At 47.8% G+C, this 24,560-nt stretch overlaps 1 protein-coding gene across 3 annotated transcripts in view; it reads left to right on the forward strand.

The window, feature by feature from the left end:
* The window catches only part of MYH11 (myosin heavy chain 11), a 142,004-nt gene that overhangs the window by 62,492 nt on the left and 54,952 nt on the right, over window positions 1–24,560 (forward strand). For 2 of the 3 annotated variants that reach the window (XM_047780437.1, XM_047780439.1), the window contains exons 5-10: window positions 7,997–8,099; window positions 9,988–10,008; window positions 12,169–12,261; window positions 16,268–16,331; window positions 18,525–18,623; window positions 22,845–22,988. In XM_047780437.1, coding sequence (XP_047636393.1) covers window positions 7,997–8,099; window positions 9,988–10,008; window positions 12,169–12,261; window positions 16,268–16,331; window positions 18,525–18,623; window positions 22,845–22,988 — 524 coding nt within the window. The remainder of the gene's footprint in view (window positions 1–7,996; window positions 8,100–9,987; window positions 10,009–12,168; window positions 12,262–16,267; window positions 16,332–18,524; window positions 18,624–22,844; window positions 22,989–24,560) is intronic. The other variant, XM_047780438.1, reaches the window with a different exon arrangement.

The following is a 24,560-nucleotide window of genomic DNA, read 5'->3' on the forward strand; positions in this document are numbered from 1 at the left end:
CTAATCACAGCTACAGCTGCTGGGCTGCCCTACACCAGAGCCACAGCAACGCTGGATCCGAGCCACATCTGCTACCTACACCACGGCTTACGGCAGTGGCAGATCCTTAACCCACCGAGCAAGGCCTTAACTCAACGGCCTGGGGTAGAGCTGGGGAAACCTGTGGATTTTGTGGGTTTTGGGTGGGGGGGTTGTTTTTGTTTTTGTTTTGTTAAGTCACTGTATTTTTATTTTTTCAGTTTCAGTTATTTATTTTTTAAAATTAAAGTGTAGGTGATTTACAACGTTGTGCTAATTTCTGTTGAACAGCAAATGACTCAGTTATAAATACATACACATTCTTTTTTAAAAACAGTCCTTCCCATTATGGTTTATCTCAGAAGATTGGTATAGTTCCCTGTTATACAGCAGGACCTCATTGCTTATCCATTCTAAATGTAATAGTTTGCATCTACTAACCCAAACTCCCAGTCCATCCTCCCCACTCCCCTCTCCTGCTTGGCAACTACAAATCTGTTCTTTGAGACTGTTTCTGTTCTGTGTATAGATTCATTTGTGCCTTATTTTATTTTATTTTTTGTCTTTTTAGGGCTACCCTTGTGGCATATGGAGGTTCCCAGGCTAGGGGTTGAATCAGAGCTACAGCTGCCAGCCTTCACCACAGCCATAGCAACTCGGGCTCCGAGTTGCATCTGCACCTTACGTTATGTCTCATGGCAGCACCAGATCCTTAACCCACTGAGTAAGGCCAGGGATCAAAGCCACATCCTCACAGGTACTAGTTGGGTTGGTTACTGCTGAGCTATGATGGGAACTCCAATTTGTGCCATGTTTTAGATTCCACATATAAGTGATATAATATGGCTTTTGTCTTTCTCTGTCTGACTTACTTCACTTAGTATGACAATCTCTGTTGCATCCATGTTGCTGCAAGTGGCATCATTTCATTCTTTTTTATGGCCGAGTAGTATTCCATTGTATATATGTATCACATCTTTTTTTTTTTTTGTCTTTTTGTCTTTTGTTGTTGTTGTTGTTGTTGTTGTTGTTGTTGTTGCTATTTCTTGGGCCGCTCCCACGGCATATGGAGGTTCCCAGGCTAGGGGTCGAATCGGAGCTGGAGCCACCGGCCTATGCCAGAGCCACAGCAACGCGGGATCCGAGCCGCGTCTGCAACCTACACCACAGCTCACAGCAACGCCAGATCGTTAACCCACTGAGCAAGGACAGGGACCGAACCCGCAACCTCATGGTTCCTAGTTGGATTCGTTAACCACTGCGCCACGACGGGAACTCCCTATATCACATCTTTTTAATCCATTCTTCTGTCAATGGACATTTAGGTGGCTTCCATGTCTTGGCTATTGTGAATAGTGCTGCTATGAACATAGGGGTGCATGTATCTTTTTGGGATTATAGTTTTATCTGGATAAATACCCAAGAGTGGGATTGCCAGATCATATGGTAGTTCTATTTTTAATTTTCTAAAGAACCTCCGTACTGTTTTCCATAGGGGTTCTATCAACTTACATTCCAACAGTGTAGGAGGGAAAGGCCATGTTTTTTTATCTAGCGTCTTGGGTGTTTGTGGAGCTGTTGGGCCCATCAGCAAACTGGCAGTGATTGAAATACTTGCTATGGGTCATCTACGCCAGGGGCGCTGCAAAGGTAGCTAACTCCGAGCTATGCACACACACCTGCTCTGGGGTGGAGAGAGGGCTCTGCAGGTGGAGGCTGGGGGAGTGGTTCTGGGAGCTGAGTCTCCACCAGCAGAGGGAGGGGGCCAAGGTGCAGCTCCCCTGCAGCCCACTGGGAGCTCAGAAGGGCTGAGAAGCATGGGTCAGGGAGGACTGGAGGCTCCTGGAGATTCTGATGCACATTTTGCAGGGAGGGTGCCTGGCTCATCCCCTAGATGCTGACCGGTCGGGGCAGGTGCCATGGTAGAAAGTCTTCTGAGGTTACCTGGTGGCCACAATGGTTAACAAGAGCCCCTCACCCTCTTTGTGGCTTGTGGGGAGCCTGGGCTGGGGGGGGGGAAGCCTGGGCTGGAAATGAGCCCACCCAGAGATTGGGGTCCTCACACAGCTGACTCTCTTGGCTGAGGAAGTAAAGTGATGGGGGTGGGCATTAGGGTCCCTTTGGCTCCTAAGTGATGCTGTGACAATACTCGGAAGCCCTGGGCAAATCGACACAATGTCATTTTAGCTCCAGGGCAGGCCAGGAGGTGGCTGGTGTGCTAGGCAGAAAAAAACAGAGTCCTGGTCTCAGCTCTGTCATAGTCTCATGACGCCTACAGGAAGCCACTGAACCTGTCTGAGCCTCAGTTTCTTCATCGCAGCCACAACCCTGGGTGTTGATCCAGCCAGAAATACTATATGTGACCACATTGCTTCTATGGGGAAAGAGGAGAGGGTTGAATGGGAGCTAAATTCTCTACTTCTGCAATGGGAAATTGACATTTGATGCTTGACTATGAACAATCAAGAATCAGTGGGAGTTCCCATCATAGCTCAGTGGTTAACGCATCTGACTAGGAACCATTAGGTTGCGAGTTCGATCCTTGGCCTCGCTCAGTTAGTTAAGGATCCGGAATTGCCATGAGCTGTGGTGTAGGTCACAGACGTGGCTCGGATCTGGTGTTGCTATGGCTGTGACGTAGGCAGGCAGCTACAGCTCCGATTAGACCCCTAGCCTGGGAACCTCCTTATGCCAAGAGTGCAGCCCTGGAAAAGACAAAAAGACAAAAAAAAAATCAGTGATACAGGGAGTTCCTGTTGTGGTTCAGTGCTCACAAATCCAACTACTATCCATGAGGACACAAGTTCAATCCCTGGCCTTGCTCAGTGGGTTACGGATCTGGCGTTGCTGTGGCTGTGGTGTAGGGCGGTGACTACAGCTCCAAATAGACCCCTAGCCTGGGAACTTCCATATGCTGCAAGTGCATCCCTAAAAAAATAGCAAAAGGCAAAATGGACAGGAGGAGTTCCCTGTTGAGGTAGTGGTTAAGGACTTGGCGTGTCACTGGTGTGACTCAGGTTTGATCCCTGGCCCAAAAACTTCCACACACCGTGGGTGTGGCCAAAAAAAAAAAATGGACAGAAAAGCACTGGAATGATGTAACCAAAGGCCAACCAACTCTGAGCAGTGGGCCAAAACTGACCCCTCTCTGTTCTTTTATTTTATTGGCACATAAACACACCTATTTGTTGACACACTTGCTTTTGTGCTACAAAGACAGAGCTGAGTACTTAGGACACAGGATGCAGGTCTCACCAAGCCTAAAATATTTACTATCTGGCCCTTTACAGAAATGGTTTGCTGATTCCTGGTTTAAACAATGGAAAAATATAATTTGTATTTTAATGATAGAAAATTGAAGATAATGGTATAAGCAGAATATATGAACATTAAGGGAGAAATGGTTGTAAAAGTAGCACTAACTAATATTTTTGTGTACTTGGCATTGCTCTAAATGTTTTTTTATGGTCACTTATTTAATCCTCATAATAATCATGTATGTGCTTTTATTATACCCATTTTTTAGATAAGAAAACTGAGATATGAAAATAAAGACTTGCCCATAGTCACCTATTGGCAGAGCAGGGATTTGAACTCAGACAGTCTGACCCTGGAGCCCATTTTGCTATTCTGCTTATTGATGCTTCAGGGGAAAGAGGCACTTCTTTTGCCTGGAGAGCTAGAGGCAGTATTCAAAATAGAGGCAAAAAAAAAAAAAAGAGGCAGGGCTTAACTGGGCTTTGCAGGATGTGTAGGAGTTGGACAGCAAAAATTGCTAGACAATTTTGCTGACTGCAATAGTGGTAGTCACAAGAAGACCAGGGACTGAAGAGCCCTGAGAGTCAGAGAAAATTTAGCTTTGCTGCCAAGGGCCGACTGTAGGTTGAAATGGACTTGGAAATGGTATTCCACCCTAGGACCTAGGACCAACTACATGATTTGTAAAATTATGCAATATGAAAAAGTTGAGCCTCTTGTTAAAAAATTATTAAGGATTTCAAGATCGTAATGTCAGGAGTTCGCTTCGTGGCTCAGTGGTTAACGAATCCGACTAAGAACCATGAGGTTGCAGGTTCGGTTCCTGGCCTTGCTCAGTGGGTTAAGGATCTGGTGTTGCCGTGAGCTGTGGTGTAGGTTACAGACGCAGCTCAGATCCCTCGTTGCTGTGGCTCTGGCATAGGCCAGTGGCTACAGCTCCAATTAGACCCCTAGCCTGGGAATCTCCATATGCCGCTGGAGTGGCCCAAGAAAATGGCAAAACGACAAAAAAAAAATTTCATAATATCAGAGCATTAAATCAAGCACAAGGGCCTCCTCAGGGCTGTCCCCATCCATAGGTCACACACCCCAGAAGCCAGTCCGGCTGGGGGCTGAGGGGTTAAACAGCCAGTGGGTCATTCTTTCCAGCCACCGGGGCTGGACTGATTAAAAAGACTTGGCAGTGGGGTAATTACAAGGCCAGGAGACCATATATGGTCATGAGTCCAGGTCCTTCTCCAGGATGAGGGAGCTGGGACCAAGTCCCCCAAGAAACAGGACAGAGGTTTAGGGTGCTCAGACCAGGAAGACCTCTTCATCCCCAGAGTCCAGGGGTCAGAGAAGCAAAGACATTAATGTTTCTGAAGCAGCGCTGAGCACATCAATCTTCAGACGCCCATGAGCCTGGAGGTCGAGTTGTTGTCTTTGGCAGAACCTCCCAGGAACAATTTATTTTTATCAATAAAACTTGGGAACTATGGAGCCAAGCAGCCACATGGGGAGAAGCAGATTCCCAGAGTTTGTGTCCCACTCCCCCACCCTTGCAAGGTGGAAGACCAGGGCCATGGTCACGGTCATGCCGGGGTCTTTGTTGTGAAAGGGAGGAGGTGGGAGAGGCTGAAGGCAGAGGTGCAAAGTGAGGAAATCATTGTGGGAGAAGAGAAGGGGCAGTAGTGACGGGGGGATGTCGTGGACGCTGCTGTCCTGACTCTCTTCTTGGCTTTCAATGGGCTCAGGACCAGCCCATTAGGTGGTTTCCACACTCAGAATTCTCCCCTTCCTCTTGCTCCAATCGGAACCTGACCCCTTTCATTTGGGGAGATGTTCTGACATTAGCCTGATTGAAGTCATTCATACTAAGGTGTGAATGACTCAATGGTTTGGTTCATGGGTTCCTGGTCACATTTAAGAGCCTATTAAAGCAAGTGAAGGCTCCCAGAATATATGAGAGAACTCCTTGATGGAGAAGGGTCAGGGCTTCACTCTGTCTTACTGCCTTCATCCCCTTTTCTCGCTTGTAAAAATAAAAGGGCAGGAGACAGAATATGGCTCTGGGATCATGCAGACCTGAGTTCAGATCTCACTTCTCCATTTCCTCTCTGTGGGATGACAGGAGCAGTTGTGACTCAGAGCCCTTTACCGAACCTCTCTGAGCCTCTGTCCCCAGGTGGGTTATGGGGATGATCGAGGACTCCTTCAGTAGGTGTTTTGTGTTTTTTGTTTTGTTTTGTTTGTCTTTTTAGGGCCACACCCATGGCATATGGAGGTTCCCAGGCTAGGGGTTGAATTGGAGCTGCAGCTGCTGGCCTATACCACAGCCACAGCAACTCAGGATCTGAACCGCATCTACAACCTACACCACAGCTCACGGCAACACAAGATTCTTAACCCGCTGAGCGAGGCCAGGGATCGAACCCTCAACCTCATGGTTCCTAGTCGGATTCATTTCTGCTGCGCCACCACGGGAACTCCAGGTTGTTATATTAAATAGAAAGATTTGTGAATCCAAGACCATAGCATAGATCTTCCACAAATATCAATTCTTTTCCCCATCCCCTTCCTCTGACCTTAGCAAACCCCTTCCTTGGGCCTGTGTCATGGAATGACTCGGCCAAGTGTCATAGAAAGAATCCTGATTTCAATGCTGAGTGTGCCCTTGCCTCGCTATGTGAACCAGGGCAAGTTGCTTCCCCACTCTGACCCAAAGCGCCTCTTCTGTAACAACACGAAAGTGATGTCCTTTGGGACGGGGGTTGTGGGGGGGGAGGTAAAGGAGATAATACATACAGAACAATGAGCGCAAATCCTCCACCTGCTGGAAAGTCTCTCCTTAAAATTAAAAAAAAAAAAAATTGGTGATGGGGGCGGGGGGATTCCAGTTTCCTTTTCAAGGAAATGAGGATAATGCCTCCCTGGCTCCCATGTCACAAAGGACCTCTGAGGCCACATGAAATCACATGACCACTGGGAATAAAGGCCATGGAATGGGGAGAGGACAGTGTTAGCCTGAGGCCATGGTGACATGTTTCAGCCCTCCTGGGCATCGCCAGACCCTTGATTTCTGGGTGGCGGTCTGTGAGACTGGGTCTGACAATTCAGGGCACGTGTTTCTTCCTCTCCCTCCCCCCTCCCATCTCTCTCCTCCCTCCCCCCTCCCTCCTCTCTCCCCCCTCCTCTCTCTCCCCTCCCTCCTTCCTCCCTCCCCCTCCCCCTCCCTCCCTGTTTCTTTCTTCCTTTTTTCCTCTCTCTTTCTCCCTCTCTCTCTCTTTCTCTCTTTCATTTAACCATGACCAAAATTATTAACGGGCCCTTGGCAGAGCAAGTTAATTTCCTTATTTCCTAATTAGGAAAAAGGGCAAGCACTGCACTAATGCTGGCAGCACTGGTTCAGCGTAGAGAACCTTGAACTGACCTTGGGGTGGACAAATTCAGATTTAAAAAAAAATTACTTCTCATGTTTCAGAATAGTCAGTGAGCTCAGCAAGTGAGAGTCTCGGCAAAGGAAGGAAAAAAAAAATCAGAGGAGAGGATGAGAAGGGAGGAAAGATGTGAGTTCATCTTTTCCTTTCACTAAGAATAGTGGAAGTCAGAGGCCTTGATGAAACAATTTTCCCACCTCTGATCTCCAGTGGCCTCGAGAAGTAGCTGGTTTAAGAAGGCCATTTTGGTTTAAAAAAAAAAAAATCCCCTAATCATATTCTAGGAGTACTCTTTTGATAAGACAAAATGCCCTGCTGATCTAAATATATTAGTCATTTACACTTGAGCATGAATTACTTCAGCCAGGTTTATCCTTTCATACTTTACTGAGATCATTAGCTGGCCTCCTGACCATTAGAGTGGGGTTCTCCAGAGAATGATGAGGTTCATGTCTGCCTGGCGTCTGATGGGATGACTGGTCCTCCTCCTCCTCCTCTCCCTCCTTCTTCCCCCCTCCCCATTCTCCCCCTCCTCCTCCTCCTCCTTCTCCTTTCCTTCTTCTTTTTTGCAAAGGGAGCTTCCAAAACTTTTACTTCAGATCCTGGTACTCTGAGAGGTGCTTATGTCCTTCCTGGAAGGCAGCCTCTTGCCTGATTTCTGATGTCTGACGAGGCTAATGATGTCTTTAAAATAGATGAGGGGCAATAACAGTGTCCTGTAGATACTGTAATTGTGGATACATATTATATAGCTGTCAAAACGCATAGAATGTCCAACACCAAGACGGAACCTTAATGTACACAGTGGACTTTGGGTGATAATGAGGCATCACTGTGGGTTTATCTATGCAGTAAATGTACCCTGGGGGAGGGGGGTGTTGATGGGGGAGAGGCTGTGCAGGGCGAGGGGCAGAGGGATATAGGAACTCTGTCCTTCTGTTCAATTTTGCTGTGAATCTAAAATTGCTCTGAAAAGGGAATTATTTTTTTTTTAAAGTAGACCATTCCCAAAAGTTTGCACCTTGGTAGGAAAACTCGGGTTTTCTCTTTTCCTCTTTCCCCCTACATCCTTTCCCGCATCCTCTCCAGGGGAGTAGATGAAGCTCCTGGGGCAGAGTTTGAGGCCCAGCCCAGGTCTCTGCTGCGATGTGACCTTGGGCAAGTCTCCTCCTACCCGCTCTCCCCCCCCCCCCCCCGCCTCCATTTCCCCACTTGGCGGAGGGCGTGGCGATGTGGACAGATGCCCACAGAACATCTGTGCGAGGGTATTTCCCATGGGTCCCTTTGCCAATGTCTTTCAGAGGCGAGTCTGGAGCCGGGAAAACGGAAAACACCAAGAAAGTCATCCAGTATCTGGCCATGGTGGCCTCCTCCCACAAGGGCAAGAAGGACACGAGCATCACGGTGAGTGGCAGGTCCCCTCCCGAGGCCACGACTCAGCAATCGGGCCTCTGCGTAGAAACCGCGCCGCAGAGAAGGCCGGGACTCGGCCTGGGGTCCCCTGCCCCTCCCCCAGCTGCTCACCAGAGGGGTCTCTCTCCTCCCGGGTGGGCCCGTTTGGGGCCGGGTGATTCCTCACCTCAGCCAGGATCATCATTTCCCCGCGGGGGGGTCTACTTGTGTCGTTTTGGGAAAGGGGAGACACCCCCTCCCTGCACCCCTACCCCTCCAGCGGGGAGGAGTCTCGATTGACACTCAGGCTTGTCAATGGCAGCGCCAGTGTCATTCTGGCCTGGGCGGTTCTGTTGTGAGGGTGTCTTCTGCTTTGGAAAATGTGTAGCAGCATCCCTGGCCTCTCCCTGCTGGATGCTTGATAGCAACCCCTCCCCTGCAGTTATGACAACCAAGAATGTCTCTGGACACGGGTGGTGGTGCTGGGGGGCTGGGGGTGGGGGCACAGTCACCCCTGACTGAGATCCGTGGCTTGAGCTGAATCTCTACAAGTTCCCTAGTGTCGAGGCAAACCAATGGGGACCCTAGGGCATGGGAACTTTGGGGTCACTCAGCATACGGTCTTTGGTCCAGTGCCCTTGGTTGAGCATCTGCTGTGTGCCGGGCACTGCCAGCATGGGGTCCAGCAATGCGAGAGGCTGTCATTCTAGTCTGAGCTTCCAGACACTTGGGAAAGAGAGAGTTATCAAATAGTCATACCAATCAATCCTCAATGACAGTTTGATTAAGGGCTCAGAAGGAAAAGAAGAGCAGGTTTCTAGAATCATCCTCGTGGGGTCCATCCCTCTCTTCCTCCTCCGCCTTAGCCCTGCCTCATCTGTCCCAGAGGAGGGGACAAGCAATGGGGGCTGCTTGAAGGACCTGCCAGCACCTCGATCTGAAGGTTTGGGGCCGGAGGCAGGGATGGCAGAGTAAAGGCCTGAAGAAGGCCTGGGGTGTCACCAGTTCTGGCCATTCTGGATCCTGCTCCTGGGGCTCAGAGACAACACCAGAGCCGTCACAGAGACCAGGTTATCTGGAGGTCCTGGGAGATCTGGGGTGGGCAGGGTTGTAGCTTGGGGAACCTTCATCCTCAAACCAAGGCAGGATACCCGAGGTCCAGCATTTTCAAACCATCTCTGGCAGGGTTTAGAGGAACCAGGAGCCCAAAAGTCTACATGGCAGTTAAACACTGCTTCCTGCCACCCTTCTTTTTCCTAGAACAGGAAAAAGAAATAAGAATACTTAATAATAATGACTGATCTTTATCAAGTATGTTTTTCACTGCCACGTGTCAGATATGTTTTTCACTGCACTTGAGAATATAGCTCAGCATCTCATGGGATAACAGTTTGAAAGAGTGCATCCTGGCCCCAGCAATTAAAAAACTTTTGAGGTGTTCCCATTGTGGCTCAGTAGGTTAAGGACCCAACATAGTGTCCATGAAGATTCGAGTTCCATCCCTGGCCTCATGCCACAAGCTGCAGCATAGGTCGTAGATGCGGCTCAGATCCCACACTGCTGTGGCTGTGGTGTAGGCCGGCAGCTGCAGCTCCGATGGGACCTCTAGCCTGGGAACTTCCATATGCTCCTATGTGGCCTCAAAAAGAAAAAAAAAAGAAAGAAAAAAAACTTTGAAATGTCTAATCTCTAAGAAGTGAGAAAAGAAAGCAAGTTGACTCGAAGAACAGAGATTGCATCCAAGAAAAACTGCTGCTTTCCTGGTTGGAGAATCTTTGAAAATCCAGGCTGTCTGGGGGGTGGGGGTGGGGACTGAACCCATATATTCTCCAGACCCCGATGTAAACGTGTGAATGAAATGACACTGACGTTTGTTTTATACTGTATTGTTCAACCACAGCAAGGCCCATCTTTTGCCTACGTGAGTAACTGAGGGTGTTTTCCTGGTGTGTATGGGAGGCACGGAGTGTGTTTAGATGTGCATGCTCCAGTTGCACCCACTGAGTCCTGTAGCTGGTGGTAGAATGAGTAGATGCCCCGAGTTTCACAACCCGAACCTACAAACACACCCAAATACCGGCCAGCAGGTGTCCGATGCCAGCGCAGGGTGTGGGGGCATGTTGGCCACCTGCAGGACTCCTATTGGAATCCCCAGGGTTGTCACCCTGACCTGGAATGGATTTCCCCAGTTCAGAATGAACCCCCCCACCCTTCCCGCCCATGCGCCTACCACCTGTACCCCTGACCCTAGAGATGCCTGTCCTATCTGGTTGAGCCTTTTAGGACCTTCTGGCCCTAAAGCTGCCCCGGCTTGATTGACAGTCAGTTAATGGCACTGCTGTGGCATGCCTCCCTCCCCCCTCCCTGCCATCATCCCTAAATTCCTCCCCTCCCCCACCCCAAGCCCTCTTCCCCTGTGCACCAGTGTGTGTCCGTGCATGCGTGTGCAGTGCGTGTCTGTCTTTGCATGCTGTTTGCTTGACCCAAGGCTCCAGAAACAGGAGTCTCAGGGTTCACGATGCACTAGCTTTGGAGGCACGGTAAGGCCCCAGCTATGCAACACACAACCAGGCTCTGCTCGAATCTCTGCCTTTGTAAACTCATCTCTAACGCAGAGCTTGGTGGAGCGGGGTGGCTAGCAATCAGGTCCCAGCCTGGAAGAGACCCTCAGGTCAAGTGTGTGCCTTGGATCACACTCCGTCCATCTTAGTTAGATCTGGGCAGCAGTGTCGTAGGTGGATCAGAAGGAGAATCAGGCTTCTTATTTGGGAGTCTGATCCTGTGTGACCTTGGCCAAGTCACTTAACGTCTCTGGGCCACTGTCTCCTCATCCTTAAAATGACTGGTTTGGACCAGATCTCCATGCTGAAAGCTGTCCTTTTGACCCCACCATCTGGAACTCCCATTCTTGAATGGGAACTTTTTGCTGGGGCTATGTGGACCCCAAGTTTGTGTTGATAGAAGTGACCCCTTGAGTCTGCCCCCTCCTAGTCAAGGAAAGCCCATTACTCTCATTGCTTTCATGACCCTTATCTTCTTTGAGAGCCATGAAGGAGGAGGGCATATGAATAAGTAACACATAAATAAGCAGTAGCTTCCATTCTGTTCCTTTAAGGGACAGCCGCCCACGATGTCCTCCTGGTGTACAGGGGGGCAGGGAGAAAGCCTTGCATTCCCTTCTAGAACTTTTCCAGCTTTTTTTTAGCCCAGCCCAGCTACCCAAGAAAAGAGGACAAGGGTATCAGCAGAGAGAACAGGGGAAAAAAAATCCTCAGAGTGCAACAATCCCGAGGGGCTGCCTGGAGGAGGAGCTGGGTGGGAGAGCCGCTGAGCCAGTCTGCAGCTGCCGTGTTGTGGGGCTAGGCAGAGCAGCTCATTGCTTTCCCAGCATGATTTACCTCGTTGGCCATTTCCTGCCAGGAATAATCACGTGACCGCGTTTGTGTGCAGAAGCCCCCTCAGAGGGAGCTGGTGGGCTGTGTACGGTCTCAGCTGCATTTAACCTGATGAATGGAGCTCAGGCAACCTGCTTGGAAGCTTTGTTCTGCAGGCGGTTCAGTGTATTCCCGATGGGTTTTGCACATTTCTTATTGTCTTCCCTAGATGATTGCAGAAAACTGGTCCTGAGAAAGGAAAAATTACAACTTTCACAAATTGCACTACAAACATCAGAAAAAGGGTGGTGTGGTTTAGCTTGAAGAAGGTTGCTTGTCAAACATAAGCAGCAGCAGGACTGCTGTATACAGCAGGGCAAGTTGTGCATTGCACAACTCCATGGAGTACCATTCACAATGATATGAATGATAACAACCCTTGTGTTATACAGTGTGGTCCTACCTAGAAAACAGTGGTCTTCCTAGGGAACAGATGTGTCGGCTGCAAGAGAGCTCAGACAGTGGTTTCTCTTCTGGAATCCTCGAGTAAATCTGTACATTAACAGTGGGGTCTCAGAGTGGGCAGGTGAGAAGGATAGGCGAGGACCTGTGGATTAAGGGCAGAGTTTTGTGACAACATCCATCCGGGGCAGAACTGTCAGTGCCTGCATCACTTTCTCCAATAACTAAATGTGAATGAATTTTAGGGTGAGCTGGAAAAGCAGCTTCTACAAGCAAACCCCATTCTGGAGGCTTTTGGGAATGCCAAAACGGTCAAGAATGACAACTCCTCACGATTTGTAAGTAGGAAAGCCATGCGGATTTTCTGAAAAGGCTTGGGTTCCCAGATGTCGCCTCCTGCCTGAGAAATGCAGTGTGTGTGTGCGTGTGTGTGCGCGCGTGGGTGTGGGCGTGTGCATGCACACATACACACCGGGGACATCTGTGGTGAAGGGCTGGAAGTGTGCATCGCAACAGCATTTTGCTCTATATCTTCAGTCCTGTGTTGACCTTACAGCTCTGCAAGTGCTCTGGCCACTCCCTCCCTCAATCATTCGTTCACTGTTCATTCAACAAACATTCATTGAGCATCTGCTGTATACTAAGCTTCCTGTTCGACATTTAACATTTGTAATTCATTCAGTGAATAGCTACTGAGCACCTGGTAGGTGCTAGACACATAGCCAATACTCATTCATTTAATCAGCAAATACACATTGAGCACCTACTATGTGCCAGGCACATGCAACTTTCAGCAAACATTTATTAAGCACCTACTGTATATAATCATTCTGGCAGGCATTTTTACATGTTATTCTCTTTGTTTTCATTTGCTCAGTTAATTTTTATTAAGCACCTACTGTATACCAGACCCTAAACTAGGCTCTTAGGATCACAGTGAACAATTGAGACATGGTTCCAGCCTTCACAAAGCTTGTGATCTGGTTCCCACATAGAACCCGCAGGTTCCCAGGGCCTCTGCATTCTCACCTGAGCCCAACAGGGAGCAGGAGAGCCCTGAAAGTGGGTGGTTGATGACACAGGCACAAATTATTTTGTGGTGCAAAAGAAGTGGAGGCCTCCATAGAAGAGTCAGAAAAATGCTTTCATGAGGACATTTGGATAAAAGACTGAATCTGCATTCCAGTTGTGAGGGGGGCCCTGCTGATTTGTGGGTACCCCTCTGAACTGTCCATCACCATAGGGTTCCCTGTGGAAAACTTTTTTTTTCTTTTTAGGGCTGTGCCCGCGGCTATGGAAGTTCCCAGGCTAGGGGTTGAATTGGAGCTGCAGCTGCTGGCCTATGCCACAGCCACAGCAATGCCAGGTCTGAGCCACATCTGCACCCTACACTTCAGCTCACGGCAACAACGGATCCTTAATCCACTGAGCGAGACAAGGGACCGAACCCACATCCTCACAGATACTAGTAGGGTTCATTACCACTGAGTCACAGTGGGAACTACCTCCTGTGAAAAACTCTTTGTGGAAACCTCTGCTCCACCCGCGCAGAGCTGCTGGGGGGAGGGGTGCATTCCTGGGTCCTGCACATTCACATTTGGGCCCCAGCCCTGTCAACCCCAAGACCTACTTCTTAAATAATTATCCAGTGTCCCCTTTCCTTTCCTGAAATTAAAGTCACAGATAACATCACCTACCACACTTGCTGGATTTTACAAACCTAGCCCAGTGCTCTTGCTATAGTATGAAGGAGAAATCAAACAAAACAATTTATAATTAAGATGTGCATTTTAGGAGTTCCTGTTGTGGCTCAATGGGTTAAGGACCCAGTGTTGTCTCTGTGAGGACGTAGGTTCGATCCCTGGCCTCACTCAGTGGGTTAAGGATCCAGCAATGCTGTTGCTGTGGCTGTGGTATAGGTTGCTGCTGCAGCTCCCATTCAGCTCCTGGCCCGGGACCTTCCACATGCCTCAGGCACAGCCGTGAAATGAAAAAGATGTGCATTTCAGCCTGTTACTGCTCAGGCCAGACCACAGCAATGAACTAGTCAGATACCTGCATTTATATCCTGAATCACTGGGACCTCAACAGTGACAAGTGCAGACTGAGACAAGGGGGGGTGCTGGGGACTGAGGCCACAGATGGGGTTTTCCAGAATGCTGCTGTCTTCTTAGGAAAGTTCTGAACAAAAGGACACTTTGCTCTGGGGTTACAAGGATGTGACACTCTTCTCTTACAACACTGAACATTTTTTGAGGATTTTTTACCTATAACACCATTAGGGTCTGAGCTGAGCCAATTACAAACAGGCTTTTCACCTCCATGAATATCATAGGGGACATTTGAAAGTCATGGGGATGTGGCTGATGCTTGGTGTCCAGGACTCTCCTGGTCATTGCAGGATGCCCAGCATCCTTGGCCACTGTCCACAAGAGTAGTAGCTGCCACCATCATGTGACGACCTGACAGTCCCTCCCCTGTATTTCCAAAATCCTCGTGGTGGATGAGCTGCCTCATCTGAGAAGCACTGCATTTATGTGTTGCAACCCAGTGACTAGTTTCTAGCCTGTCAGTAAATGGGAGCAGATTCAAGGTTAACCGCTCTAATGTCCCTTGCTCACTGGTGTCCCACGCCTTCTTGGAAGGGAGAGGGGGATGACAGCCAGGACCAGCAGGGTCCTCTGTTGCCATGGCAATGACCTTCATTGTCCCAAATCATTCTAACCCTCTTACTTTTTGGGGGGTTTTTGTTTGTTTGTTTGTTTGGGGTTTTTTGTTTGTTTGTTTGTTTGCTTGCTTGCTTTTTTAGGGCCATACCTGCAGCATACGGAATTTCCCAGGCTAGGGGTTGAATCGGACTGCAGCTGCCAGCCTATGCCACAGCCACAGCAATGTTAGATCCAAGCCACATCTGCAACCTACACCACAGTTCTTGCCAATGCCGGATCATTTAACCTGCTGAGCAAAGCTAGGGATGGAACCCGTGTCCTTGTGGATACCAGCCAGGTTCGTTACCTGCTTAGCCACAGCGGGAGCTCCCCCATCTTACTTTTTGATGGAGAAACAGTGAGGGTTGGGTCAAGGCCAGAGCAAGCCCAGGGGTTGGTGCCTCCTTCCAAGTCTGTCACGGGTGGGAAGGAGTGGCGTTAAGGATACAACGCTTTGTGCACTATGAAAAAGGTAGGGAAGGGGCTGTCCTTGGCTTTGTGGTTCTGCTGAGGCAGAGGGCAGGTGGATTGACCTCCTCCGTAGGTGGAGGGATCTGATCGGACCCAGGGCTGAGGGTGTGGCCCCAACCTGCCTGCAGATCCCCCTGTGCAGGTCCTGCTTGGCTAGTGTGGGTCCCTGGCCTCACTATTTCTGATGCCCCAAAGAAGAGGTTTACTTTGCAGCTGGATGAACTTGAGCCGGATGGGTCCTGGAGGCACAGCATGTTTCTAGGTGGGGGTCGAGGGGTGGGAAGGGGCCCTTCAGCCACTGGGTGTGGCAAAACATGCCTTCTATGCATGGCTCTGTCTCTTAGAAGCTCTGTCCCATTGGGCGGTCCCACTAGCTCTCCCAGCCTCAGTGTTCCCACCTTTAAAATGGGGAGAGTGGAGTCCCTATTTTGGCTCAGAGGGTTAAGAACCTAACATAGTGTCCGTGAGGATGTGGATTCAAGCCCTGGCCTCACTCAGTGGATTAGGAATCCCACATGACCGTAAGCTATGGCATAGGTTGAAGACGTGCTTGGATCCCATGTTGCTGTGGCTGTGGTGTAGGCTGGCAGCTGCCACTCCAATTCGACCCCTGGCCCGGGAAGTTCCAAATGCCACAGATGTGGCTGTAAAAAGAAAAAAATTAAAAAAAAAAAACAGAATGGGGAAAGTTATGGTGGAGTGGGTGTCATTGCAAGAACAAGTGAAATTGATTTGTGAACTTGCTAAGTTCCCCTGTAGTTGTAAGATCCTCAGTCACCCCCGCTCAGGAGATGCTGACCTGGGAGACTCTTGAGTGTTTGTGAGAACCTCCCTCTGGTTTTTCTTTCTTTTTTCTTTTTATATAATAATTTTTATTTTTTTCCATTATGGCTGGTTTACAGTGTTCTGTCAATTTTCTACAGTACAGCATGGTGGCCCAGTCACACATACATGTACACACGATTTTTTCTCACATTATCATGCTGCATCATAAGTGACCAGACATAGTTCCCAGTGTCTCTCGGGTTTTTCCTTTTTCCCCTGAGTGCTCCCTGACTTCTCCCTCCCCACTTGCCTGCAGCGTAGGGGGTGGGGCTGAGGCTGGGGGGACCCCCCCCACCCCCGGCCACTGACACTCTGGTGAACTGTGTTTTCCCGTTGGCAGGGCAAATTCATCCGCATCAACTTTGACGTCACGGGTTACATCGTGGGAGCCAACATTGAGACATGTATCCTTTGCTGAGCCTGGGTCACATGGGGCTCCCCCTCATCCCTGGCCCCATCAGCCTCCTGCCCGAGAAAGCCACGAGAGCCACCCCTTGCTCCCCAGGCCCTTGGGTGCTGTCCAGGACAAATCTCCCCTGGGGTGGTTTTCCCTTAACAGCAAGCCTTGTAGTGGGGTGGGGGGTCCCCAGGGTTTTGGGGACCCCAAGCAGTCTGCATTTGACTCTGGTGGACCTCTTCCTAGCTGAGTGATCCTGGGCCAGTTACTCAACCTCTCTGTGCCTCATCAGTGAAATGGAGATGATAATAGTACCTGCCTCATAGGTACTCTGTCATGACAGAGTAAGGGCCAGTTGAGTGTCGGCTAAGGTGAGATCTCGCTTCATCCTTCTGGAGCCTGGGGCCAAGGCCAAATCCAAGACCCCTGGGTCCTTCTTAGGAAGAGCACAGCTCCAGCCCATAGATAGGACATCCGTGGAAATAGAACTTTCCCAGAGACATCAGGATTCCACCAGCCCACCAGGGACCACTTAGCATCTCAGGCCATGGCTGGGGTCACCTGACCAGGCACCATCCCCACCTCCCAGAGCTGGGTTGGGATTAAATAAGACAGCAAAACACACCAGAGTTCTCTGCCAGAGATAAAGAGATCATGAATAATCCTGCGTGGGCTTGGAACGGGCAGTGCCCCCAGCTGCATTCTGGTTTTCAAAAGTTTCTGGATTCTGGAATTGCCGTTGTGGGTTTGTGGCCTTGGAGTTCCTGCTGTGGTACAGCGGTTTAATGATTTGGCTTGTCTCTCGGGAGGCACTGGTTAATCATTCCTGGTCCAGTGCAGTGGGTTAAGGATCTAGATTTGCTGCGGCTGTGGCATAGGTCACAGCTCCAGCTCGGATTCCATCCCTGGCCTCGGAAATTTCATATGGCGTGGGTGCAGCATACGGAAAGAACCAAGAAATGTGGCCTCAAGCGGGGAAGTTAGTCTATAGGACCTGACATGACAGAGCAAAGGCGGACACAGTCTAATCCTGTGGATTCGGGAACACAGAGAAGAAGTAATCGTTCTTTTTCTATTTTTTTCTTTTTTCTTTTTTTTTTTAGGGCCACACTCACGGCCTATGGACGTTCCCAGGCTAGGGGCTGAATCAGAGCTGAAGCTGCCAGCCTCAGCCACAGCCACAGCAACACAGGATCTGAAACATGTCTTGAGCCTGTTCCACAGCTCATGGCATCACTGGATCCCCAGCCCACTGAGCCAGGCCAGGGATTGAACCTGCTGGGTCCTCATGGATACTAGTCGGGTTAGTTGCCACTGAACCACAGTGGGAACTCCCAAATAGAGTCTGGCTCTTACATGTGGGAAATACACCTGGTACAACAGTCCAGCCCCCTGTGTGCCTTCCCAGCATCCCTGACCCCCATGGTCTGCACACCCTCCCCATGGCAGAACAGCCCTCCTTAAATTAATTAGTGGGGCACGTTTACAGTATCCTGAGGCTAGTTGGCTGGTCAGCTGGGTCAAGGTCAGTCAGCCAGCTGGGGCTGGTACCCAGCTCCATGAAGCCCAGCCCCTGGGCTGGGGTGTTTGGGGCCCCCACAGACACTTGGCCTTGCTGCTTCCTGGCTCTGTGCTCTTGGGAAATGAGCCTTGCCCGACCTTCCCTGAGCCTCAGTTTCCCTATATGGAAACTGCAAAGAATAACAGCACTTCATTCCTAGGATAGCTTGTGAGGTTTACATGGGGCCATGCACCTCAAACATTTAGCACAAGGATTAATAGATCACAGAGGGCGTAATTATTTTTACTCTGTAATCTCTAAAGACAGTTCACTCTACAAAAGAGAAGTTGGTGATGGTCGTTGGGGAAACATCTCTTCATGCTCCTCCCATGAGTCTTTCATCCTGGAGTCCTTTGGCGTCTGTCTTTTTATGTGCCCCCGCTCCACCCTGTTCCCCTCACTTCTCTCCAATACTGGGGCCCACCAGATGCCCCCAGTGGTCTCACATTGGATCAGTGAGCTGGAAGGTCAACCCATGCAGATCGGGCGTGGATGGCTTGACTGCGCCTCAGAGCTCTCCAGGGTCCTGAGATTTCCCCTCCAGGAGCTCGTGTGACAGGGATTGGGGAGGGAGGTCGTACACCTGCCAGAGGAAGACACACGTGGTGTCCCTGGAATTCTTAACTCCTCCCAAACCAGATCTGCTAGAAAAATCACGTGCAATTCGCCAAGCGAGAGAGGAGAGGACATTCCACATCTTTTACTATCTGATCGCTGGAGCCAAGGAGAAGATGAAAAGTAAGTGATGGGCCAGACATGGAGAACAGATGTGTGGCTGCCAACAGGGAGGGGGAGGAAGTGGGATGGACGAGGAGTCTGGGCTTAGTAGATGCAAACTATGACATTTAGAATGGATGAGCAATGAGGTCTTGATGTACAGCACAGGGAACCATATCCAATCACTTGGGATAGAACATGATAGAAGATAATATGAGAAAAAGAATGTATGTAGATGTATAACTGGGTTGCTTCGCTGTACAGGAGAAACTGACAGAACATTGTAAATCAACTACAATAAAAGCTTTTTTTAAATGTGTGTGAAGGGAGTTCCCATCGTGGCTCAGCAGAAACGCATCTGACTTGCATCCATGAGGATGCAGGTTCAATCCCTGGCCTTGCTCAGTGGGTTAAGGATCCTGCATTGCCGTGAGCTGTGGTGTAGGTCGCAGACACAGCTTGGATCTCACGCTGCTGTGGCTGTGGCCAGGCCAGTGGCTACAGCTCCGATTTGACCCCTAGCCTGGGAACTGCCATATGCTGCAGGTGTGGCCTTAAAAAGCCAAATAATAATCATAAGAATTGAGTGATGGGCAAGGATGTGGGTTGGGAGATTTCAGCCCTCCCTTTCATCCGGATCCAGAGTTAATTGATTGGCTATTAAAACAGAGTCTGAGATCCTGCCAGGGAAAGAGTTACACATCTCTGGGCAGCAGAGGTGTAATTCCTCATCTCCTTTTAGTGAGTTGAGCGTGGCTTCTCTTCAATCATTCTCACTTCCTGAGCACCTACTGTGTGATGTAGTAGACAGCAATTTCATCTACTACGAATTTATATAATGCCCAGTTAGGCATGATATAGCTAATTAATCAAGCCCAATTAAACTGGACACCAATTGGAATGGATGACATCAAATTCAAATAGACACAGTCTGTGCCTTCCAGGAAGGGAGAAAGACAATTGCCATGTTTGCAAGTTTATAAAACTTGCACATATATAAGATGCATTCTGATTTTATAAGAAAGTTGGGAGGGCAGTCGAACCAAGCACTTTTCATTGGACCTATTTTGAAAGCAACTTTAAAGTGTCCTTTTGGAAGAGCCAGGAGTCCACTAAGTTTTTCTGTAAAGAACCAGATAGTAAATGTCTTACACTCTGGAGGCCACATGGCGACTGTCACAGCTCCTCAGCTCTGCCATTGTAATGCAGAAGCAGGCCCAGAATTGCCCAAACCAATGGGCGAAGCTGTATTACAAGCATTTTCTTTCCAAAAATCGGAATAGGCAGTGTGTTGCACTTGGCTGCCATCTGTGGCAGGGGAAATAGTTTTCACATAAAAACAATACACTCTAGGGAGTTCCCATAGTGGCTCAGTGGTAAAGAACCTGACTAGAATCCATGAAAACGCGGGTTCGATCCCTGGCCTCGCTCTTTAGGTAGGGGATCTGGCATTGCTGTGGCCTGTGGTGTAGGTCACAGATGTGGCTCGGATCCTGTGATGCTGTGGCTGTGGCATAGGCGGGCAGCCACAGCTCCTATTCAACCCCTAGTCTGGGAACTTCTATATGCCGCAGGTGTGGCCCTAAAAAGATTTTTTAAAAAATACACACACACACACACACACACACACACTGTATTCCAGACAACAATAGGAAATTATACATTCTAGGCATGCAGAGGAGTTCATCTTCTAACTTAAAAGAACATATAAATCACAGGTGAAGAAAGGTGTATACTGGGGAGTACAGGTACCTAGTATGGTTTACATCCCAGTAATAAGTTCAAGTCCTGAATTTTAGGAGAATGGTACAGATTTTGCTTCCTATCAGTTTTGTAACCTGGGGTTAGTTACTTCCTTAGAAAATTACCAAAAAGATGTGTGGGCTTGTTGGTACCTTCACGGTGATGAGGTGTATTACAGAGTTCCACCACTAGGGGAAGCAGCGTTCATTATTTAATCTTGCCGCTTGGCCTCTGGAACAATTTTGGGTAAAAGGAGGGAGGCTGAATGCTGGTTATACCGTGGCAAATAGGTAAATGAACAGTTGTAGTGCAGACACTAAGGAGTGGCATAGAAGTATTTATATTTCTCTTTCCATTTATTTGGTGCCAAAGTCAATAGTTCGGTTGTTTGGTAACTTGGGTTCCAGTTTTGTGCTGTCTCTAGCCTTCCAGAAATCAACCAAGGATAAGACGAACAACCATAATTCCTAAGAATCGTTTGTATGCTTGCTGCTAGATCTGGAAAGAGATTAGGCTTTTAGAGAGAGTTAACTATTTTTAAATGTATCCATGGTCTGGATAATGAAATTTTGGCAGAGACTCAAATTCTTGTGCCTTTAATTAGGCATTTCAGTTAATCCAAAGGCTTGAGTTAATTGGTATCTTGGGTCAGTTTAACCTCAAGTTTATCAAGCAGCTTCCAAGTGATTTGACCCATAAAAGACCTTTATTAAAAAAGAAAAGCATCTCGCTGACTTCCCTCCAAAAGCATAATCAAATCCAGCCTAACTAAAGATTGATCTAGTGTCATGAAAGCAAAAAGTATAAGAAAAAAAGGAGCGATGATAAAGTTGGGGGGAAAAGGTGGTGAAAACGAAGGAACGTAACCACAGAATTGTGACTTTATAAAAAACAACATTTAATACATGTAATAAACTAAGAGTTACAAACATTTATGCCAGATATGTACAAAGAGCCAGATAGAACATATTTTAAGCTTTGGGGAGCATACGGTTTCTGTTGTAGCCACTCTACTCTGGCTGCCACTGTGGCATGAAAGCAGCCATAGAAAATAGACAAGGAAGTGAGCGTGGCTGTGTTTCAATAAAACTTTATTTACAAAACAGTCAGCAAACTAGATTAGCCAACCCCCGATATAAGCCTTATCTATTGACTCAACTAGAAATAATTTGAGGCGAGACAGGATGGTATAAGAGCCCAAAATCTTTTTCCACTGTAGCGGAAGTAATTTTGTCATATCCAGAAGTAGCCATTAGTATTATGTATAAACATAATATATATTAAGTCAATTATATAGAGACATAGTGATAATTACAAGGAGAAACAGCTAAAAGAAACAAAAGCAGTGGTTTTAGGGTAAGGTAGGAGCTGGAGAAAAGATGAGGCAAGGAATGATGTTTTTATTATAAAACTTTTGGTAGTAATTGTTTTTTCTCATACATATACTTGTTGAGTTTATCATGTTTTGTAAAGATAGGACAGAATCAACTATTATGCAATGTATACAGAAGAAAATCACAGTGTTAATTAGATATCCAAAAGACATATATGGCAAATCATGGAAGATTAGGGAATTATTTCATTATTAAAGGAGGAAGAACTGGAGTGATTCAGAAACAAACGCTGATGAAGGCTGCAAAACGAGGGTGCCTTTTTCCTTCCTCAGGATGCTTATCATGTTCACATTAAATTCTGCTTGACCAAGAATGACTGGAAGCAGCAAGTTGCATTTCAGGCTATTAATACAAGTTTCATGTCTATAACTCAATGGTTTTGTTTTTGGGGTTTTTTTTGGGGTTTTGGGGTTTGTTTGTTTGTTTATTTTTTTGGTCTTTTTAGGGCGGCACCCGCAGCATATGGAGGTTCCCAGGCTAGGGGTTGAATTGTAGCTGTAGCTGCTGACCTACATCACAGCCACAGCAACGTGGGATCTGAGCCACATCTGGGACCTACACCATGGCTCGTGGCAATACTGGATCCTTAACCCACAGAGCAAAGCCAGGAATTGAACCTGCATCTTCATGGATGCTAGTCAAATTCGTTTCCACTGAGCCATGACGGGAACTCCACTCAGTAGTTGACTTTTAAAATCCATGTGTATATTTGAATTTGTTAAAAGTTTAATAAATGGATGGATAAAGACTAATCTAACTTTTCAGACAACTTTGTTTCTGAAGGCAGGGTTTCTTCGGGCCACTGAGATTAGAAGCATCCCTTCCTCTGGGTAGATGCAATGTCCAATCAATGGTCATGGCTTAGCAAGCGGAGCCAAGGCTGGATTTCAGCTACCAGACTCCCTGGGGCAGTGCACAACCTGCACCACTGTATGAGGCGGGTGGTGGCTGATGATGGCGTCTATGCAATGAAGCAGAAGGAAGGTTTTAAACTGGGAAAGGAAAAAAAGATTATGATGGGCCAGACCCTTTACCAGGTTCCTGGGTCATGGTCAAAGTAGAAGTGTGCTTTCCTGACCACCATCCCATCTTCCTTTTCTTCTAGATGACTTGCTCTTGGAGGGCTTTAGCAACTACACATTCCTCTCCAATGGCTTTGTGCCCATCCCAGCTGCCCAGGATGATGAGATGTTCCAGGAAACTGTAGAGGCCATGGCGATCATGGGCTTCAGTGAGGAGGAGCAGCAGTGTAAGTCTTAACCACTTTGAGGTGGGGTGTTTGTGAGGAGACCAAAGTTCCTCCTTTTGCTACTCCTAGAATCAGTTAGGGACTCTTCTCTGGTCGGGACAGATTTCTGCTCTCTGAATTCTCCAACCCCTCAAAAAAAGGGGGGGGCGAATTAAAATTACTTTAGGTGGTTTTATTGGTATTTTAGAAAAGTAGCTGCATGAGCTAGAGCTCTTTCAGTTACAAGTGCCCCACATGGGCTTAAGCAAAAAGGAAAATGATTCACTTATAGAGATGAAAAGTTCAAGGATGCTAGTTTTAGGACCAAGTTTTAGGGACTCAAAGAATATCTTTAGAACCTGGTCTCTCAACAACATTGTTTTTAAGTAGGCAGAGGTTTCTTGGCAACAAAATGGCTGCTGTGGCTCCAGCCCTTACATCCATTGAGTTTATATCCAGCAGAAAAGAGCAGAGTGGATTCCCTGCCTGAATGCCTGAATGGCATCTCATTGCCTAGGTTGACATGCATATTCCTGAACTACTCCTAATGGGCCAGGGTTGTAGAAAACTCTGTTACATCTCTATGTTATGGCTTCTATTCCATTCTTGGAGCTGGAGGTAGAGAGGTTGTTGGCCTTATCAAGAGCATGTGGGCAGAGGGGAGAGGGAGTAATTGAAGCACTGTGTTCACTCGGATCCTTCCTGAAAAGGCAGTTCTAGTGATAGACCAATATTTATCAATGTCATCAGCCAAGAAACATATTTGGTGCTGAAAAAAGGAAGGCGCATAGCAATATACCTGGTTTCCATACTGTGCTTTAAGAAACATTTTTCCTTCTGGATTAGACATGCCTCAGTGTTGAAGGTTAATCTCTTTGGGGAACACCAGGACAAGCTTATGGAAAAATTCCCTTTTTTCCCACATCCATGCCCCTTTGTAGCCCCAGAGTAAGGGCTACCATTGCTGAAATGGAGCATAATGGGGAAGGGCAGCTCCTCCTGAGGTAACTTGGGACCCAGAAAAAGAAGGCTGCACAGGTCAGATAGCAAATGGGTGGTGTTTGTGGATTTTGGCTAAGATCCTGCTTCAGAATCCAGGGCTAAGAGCATCCCTTCCAGAATGACATCAGCACTCCAAGACTGATTCATTTCATTTGGAACATGAGTCAGTTTGACTTCTAATCTGTGCTTTAAATAAAGATACAATTAATGATTAAGTACTTGCTGTGGGCCAAGTACTTGCTAAATCCCCCTTTTAAAAAATGTAACAGGATGTTCAGTTTTATTTAAATAACAAAAAATTAGAACAAACTAAAATACGAATTGATAGAAGATTTATTCAACTGTTTAACCTTTGAAAGAAAACAATGGGGCCTTTTAAATCATCTTAGAAAGACATTGCCTTATGGCGAAATGCTTCTAATATATTTAAAGTGAAGACAACAAGGGACAAAGCAATATGCCAAGTGCTTTCTGCGCATTATTTAATATCATGATAACCCTAGGAGGTGGCCATTGTTACCCTAATTTGCAGATGAGGAAACTGAGTCACAGGGAAGTAAAGGAACTTATCCAAGGACCCATGGCCAATGG

Source organism: Phacochoerus africanus, chromosome 5 (assembly GCF_016906955.1).
Source record: "Phacochoerus africanus isolate WHEZ1 chromosome 5, ROS_Pafr_v1, whole genome shotgun sequence".
Classification (NCBI taxonomy): domain Eukaryota; kingdom Metazoa; phylum Chordata; class Mammalia; order Artiodactyla; family Suidae; genus Phacochoerus; species Phacochoerus africanus.